General features: G+C 39.4%; 1 protein-coding gene across 1 annotated transcript; it reads right to left on the bottom strand.

Annotated features, from left to right (window-relative positions):
• Window positions 1-632: 632 nt before the first annotated feature.
• On the bottom strand, window positions 633-4,856 carry RGS1 (regulator of G protein signaling 1). Its single transcript, XM_019745224.2, has 5 exons — window positions 4,645-4,856; window positions 4,214-4,294; window positions 3,725-3,786; window positions 2,202-2,365; window positions 633-1,458 (listed from the first exon to the last, which is right to left on the bottom strand). Exons 1-5 carry the CDS (start codon window positions 4,848-4,850, stop codon window positions 1,273-1,275), a joined length of 699 nt encoding a protein of 232 aa, XP_019600783.2. The 5' UTR covers window positions 4,851-4,856; the 3' UTR covers window positions 633-1,272.
• Window positions 4,857-5,661: the final 805 nt, after the last annotated feature.

Below are 5,661 nucleotides of genomic sequence, written 5' to 3'. Positions count from 1 at the left end.
ATCCTGGGCTTTCCAATCCTGTCTTATCATATCATCTTTAGAATCACCCGGGGTTTTCCTTGTAAAATACAGATTTTTGTACTTGATTCCTTGGAGAGTCTGATTTAGTTAGTTTAGGCTAGGGCCCTGAAATAGGTGTTGTTATTATTATTATTTTTTTTAACATTCTAGCTAATTTTGATATTTAGCTAATTTTGGGAACTAGTGATTTCATCTTCCTGAGTCTCAGGTTTTACAGGATTGCTATCAACATTAAATGAGAAGATACACCTGGGTTTAATAAACTTCCAATTACCATAAAATATCAGTTGGTAATTAAGTTACTTCTTGGAATAACTTTTCCGTTTCTTTTTAAAAGACTTCTTCAATTTCTCATCGGTTTGAAGCTTGACTGTATGGAAGCGTATTATATTTGTCTGATGGTATGCATCGTGATGGCAGAGAGAAAACTAAGGAATTCTGCCCCCAAAATACATACAACACATAATACATAGGATTGATTGGATGATAGTGTTAGTTGTTGAAGACATGATAGAAAGTAGAAGACCCTTGACTGAATTTTTGTTAAATCTGAGAAATAAATGCTAGTTTTTAAAAATGTTGGGGAAAATGAAACAGAGACAGCTTCTACGTATTTTTAATACAAAACATGTTTATTACTGACACCATGATAATTTAATGTACAAATATATTCTGACTTCCCAGGAATAAGAGCAATAGCTTAAGTTAAATACATTATTTCTCTTCTTCATCTCGTTCAAGCCAAAAGCCATTAAATAATCCAAACAACACGAAAAAAACTTCGTGTCAATAATAGCAATAGTAATTTCAAAACACCTACTTTCCAAATAGTCATCCAAGTTAAAGAGATTTCAGCAGCTCAAGACAATTTCTGTGTAATAATATGCAGCATAAATGTCAGTTGACCTTGAAGCTTATAGCATGTCTTAATCAGTTTCCAAACCTTTATTCACAGTGTCTGTGTAACTAGAGTTTACCCGGCCTTGTCAGTTCTGAAAGGTTTCCTAGTATGGAGGTCCACTGGATTGTGTGACAATACCACAGTCACCTGCCTTCCACTGTCTCTCAGTTTTCACCTCATGCTTCCACCCTGTGCCTGGGTAACTTCTGTGTTAATCCCTCTGAGTCCTTTGTTCTTTCCCTGCGCCTATGGAGTCACCCCAAAAGGCCACATTGTTTGCCAAGGGAGCCATCCGGGCACGTTCCTTCTGTACTTGATACCATCTGCAATTCCCTCCATCCAGGAAATGGTCACTTTAGACTATTAGCCTGAAGGCCATTCAGAAGATTTAAGTATATGTTGGATTTGAGGAACCTGGGATAGGAGTCTTTTTCCATCAGAGTGTAGACAACTTTCTGGGCTTCATCAAAACATGTCGGGGTTGGAGCTTTCATCTTCTTGGCTGTAGATTCTCGAGTACGAAAGTCTATATTGATCTAAAAAGAAATCGGCATTAGTTGATACGCACTTCCAGTACATTGCATATTGTATGACATTACTATGCCTTTTGCAGCACCTCAAGCTAGTGAGTGGCTTTAAGCCCACATGTAAATCAGTTCAAATGTGTCTGGAATGCCTACTCTGAACCGGCCCTGTCCTAGGTGTGGGGGAGTTGAAATATCACAGAACAGTCTGCTCCAAGGTAGCTCACTGTGTAGCTGGGAGACACAAAAGGAGCAGACGTGAAACATTTAAATCACCATACAAGGCGACACAGGCATCAAGAAAAGTGAGGTGGACATTTCAGATTTATAGGAGGATAGGGTACTTTGTGCAGCTATGTTTTGTGAATATTTAACCGGAAGGTGGGCACTTCTACTAACTGGAAATATTTTTGCTGCTGCGGAGTATGGATGACACTGTTCTATATTTTGTCTTCATCCAAGGCGAGCTTGCTCATTGAGAACTCCCTGGCATTCAGTTCTTGCCAGTGATGCTGTGGTTCCTTACCCCACCCCCATCACGTCAGCTAGCTTTGCAAAATCAGTCTTTCATCCAATCTTGTCACAAATGTAGAAAGTTAGGTTATCATTGTGCCAAAGTACATGAATATACCTAAATAGATAGCAGTGAAATCATGATACTCATATAGGAGTTCATCTTGCTCTGTGTGTGGAATGTCATGTCTGCATCTAATTTCCTTCACACATAAACCGGTGATAATGAACTTAATACTCACTTGCTTAGCAGCGTCTGAATGCACAAAAGCTTTATAGATTTTCTCTGCTTTGTAACGCAAAAGGTCAGACTGTGTTTGTTTGTAGTCTTCGCAAGCCAGCCAGAACTCCATGTTTTCCTCACTGAACTCAGACTTGAGGAAACGTCCAAAAACAACTTGGCCAGCTAAAAAGAAAGAGTGAGAGGTGAGATATTTATGTTAATTGAGCCAATAAAGGAATAACTTGAAGAAGAAATATGTAAGAAAAATGCTATTGCATTGCATTCTCTATGTAGGTGAGAGATGGTTGCTGCTAAAATAGGTGTGTCACAGTTCGTGAGACGGGAGGGCCTTAGAGATTCCTTCATTTACAGTTTATCTGAGGTCACACAGACTGGGTCACAGTCACATGGCAGCCTAGTGTGGCTATGAAACTGCTTCTGCTTCTATCTGCTGATTCAATGAAACTCCTACCCTCCTGGTCTACAAATCTCTTTTCCCATATAAAGTATTTTAGGGAAACAAACATTGACAAAGGGCATTAACAACGTGTTAATTGTTAACCAATACAATTTCCCATCCAATTCATATGAGTTGGAAAATACGAGGCCTATCTGTGACCTATGTGTGACACACTTGTTATATTTGCTAGTGTTACGGCAACTTTCAGATGGGCCATTTCTATGCTATTTGTTGGGCTGAATCGTAAATGAAGTCAGATAATATGATGGATGAACCAGGTTGAACTCTCTGATCCCCAAGCAAGGCTCCTTAGGGGTTTGTGGGGAGAGGAGGGTAAACTCAACCTCTGGAGAGATATAGCTCATCCACACCCTTTAACAGGGTCCTTATCTCGGTGGATCAGTGGTCATGATGAGGGTAGGGCAGGCTGATGTCTTTCTTTACGTGCTCTCATCAGAGATGCCCCACCAGAATCTGTGTCTGAGAACTGCTTTTATCGTGTGTGTGTGTGTTATATCGTGGGTTATGTTATATATGATGCAATTATACACTGTGCATCTTAACTGCCTTTTGGGCAGCCAGGCACCGTCTTTGGTTTGGAATCCTTGGTGCTTCTAAAATGCTTGCTGCACGAAAGTGGACTGAACAGGGGAGCTCATGGAATATGTGAATGACAAAATAATCGACTGACTGAATGAATCCTATTCCGTACATCCAACGGTGCAAAAACACACTCTCGAGGTAGCTTTCCGAACAGCAGTTCACATGTTGAGAGGTTTGGTGTACTCTAAAAAATGTTAAACACCAGAACCCCAGCCTAGTTTTTCATTTTGCACCTATAATGATCCATGGAAGCATCTAACTGTCTTGGCAATTTCGTCAGTGGCAGAATTGAGGGCAAAGTGAACATGCCATGACAGCAAGGCATAATATGCTGAAACTACCAGTGACTACAGAAAAACTAGAATATACATAGCTTTTCACACATGCTCCTCCCCCAAATACTGTATCTTAAGGAAGCCATTCAATCCGTTAGCGTATTGAGCTAAATCAGACACATTCAATAGTTAATCTGTACTCACTCTGGTTGGTGAGAAGTTTTTCCAGAGATTGAGACCACTGCATTACTTCATCAGCAGAGAGTCTGCAGGGGGCAAGATTTACATCAATTAGTAAAATATATTTTTTCATAAGCACAAGTGAAATCAGCAGAAGCTCCTGCATTTTGAGAACTTCACAAACAGTTAGACTGTAGTTCTAATAAGTTATATTAAAGTTCATCTATAAGAGAACAAAGTTTGCCTTAGAATTGCTACTGAAATGAAATTTCATATAGAATTGCGAGATGAAACTATCCACCAATAAAATCTGAAAAATCCAAGTATAGGTGCCCTAGCAGCATAACGAATAGCAAATACATACACACACACACATGCTCTTATTTAATTTACAGTGGCACTAATATGCTAATATCCTTAGGCTTGTTACATCAATGTGCCGTATTAATCTCTGGCTGACATACACAGCGAATGCATGGGCCACTTTTATAATGACAGTGTATCTATACATACATGTCCTTGGACTTGGCAGCCTTCATTCCAGATTCCAGATGTGGGATCATGGATCTCAGGTACGCTTTCACGTCCATTCCACTATGAAAGACACAAAAGTGAGTATTCATAGTTCATCAGTTGAAAATACTTCATTTGTAAAAAGAGAAGAGTGACTGAAATACACTTCTCCAAGGACTAAGGCAATAATAAACATTGTTGCTACACCCTGTTACTATACTAAGATTGAACCAATTTAAGTCTGGTCAGATTCCCACCTACTGTAATGTCTAATCACAACTCATTTTTAAAAACAACTGAATATATCCTTAGCGCTCACACCAGGTCATGACTCCTGATCTAGCTAACCTGCTCGCTTCTGTTGTCTTCCATTCTGCCATTAAAGATAATCTAAGTCAAAATTCACGACGTGAGACACTGACGGGACTTACAAAGTCTTAGGCCTCCTCTTTGGCGTTTTGTCTTCTAGAAGGGAGGGATCAGTTCCCTTCAGTTCCTTTGCAGGAGCAGAGAAGAACATGCCTGGCATTTTGTCTAACCTCGGCGTGGAGATGGCTGCTGCTCGCATCATGCTCAGGGCGAATGTCTGCTTGTCAGCGTGTCTGCTGCTTTTTAAAGTGAGGGCAAGCAGACGCATGCTGCTCGGCGAGTCTGTTTATCAAGTGATGTTACCACAGGCACTGGAAGTTCCCCCTTTCTCACTGGCTGTGACGTGTGTCTTGAAAAAAAAAAAGCATGCAGGGATGTTTTGTGGTTGAAACTTAAACCAAATAAGAACAGGTCACTTGATTAGAAAGAAAGACAGAAAATTAAACCCACTGAGACACACACACACAAACCATACGTCTAAAGCATTAGGAGCTTCTGTCTTTGGTTCTAGGTGATGCTTTTGTCTTCCTAAAAATGGCATGTTTCAGTCAAATGTCTCATTTGGCATATGTATTGGGTCCCATAGAAACTCAGTACACGAGACATATTCTCTCAACGCTTGGCTCATCTTTGACTATAAAGTTCATCCGATCACAGTATTTTAAAGAGTTGTTTTTTGTTTTTTCCTTTCAGGAAGCAGTGTAAAGAAATCCTTTTTGCCTTGATTGTCTGTGCAAATATCTTATAGGAAGGAGAGTTATGGGAGGTTATCTTAATTTTCATCCGTTATTTCGAAGGCAAGAAATTTCCATGTGTTTTCCCAGGTGTGTGTGCTAGACATTTTACTGGTGATATCCAAGATGATTTTAAGGGGGGTGATTTTAGTGTTTTTAACATTTTAGGAATATAACTAGCCTATCAGAGTTTGATTTTTTTTTATTTTTTTATATGTCACTGCTAAGGATAAGAATAAAACACAATGAAAAAAAACTGTAAACAAAAGTGTACTTAACACAGAAATATGGCATAGTATATACACGTACTGATAGTAAAGAATTGCATAGTATCAGAGAAAACAT

The sequence above is a fragment of the Rhinolophus sinicus genome, linkage group LG12, assembly GCF_036562045.2.
Source record: "Rhinolophus sinicus isolate RSC01 linkage group LG12, ASM3656204v1, whole genome shotgun sequence".
NCBI lineage: Eukaryota > Metazoa > Chordata > Mammalia > Chiroptera > Rhinolophidae > Rhinolophus > Rhinolophus sinicus.
The sequence above is the reverse complement of the archived record's forward strand: the minus strand, read 5'-3'. Positions and strand labels throughout refer to the sequence as shown.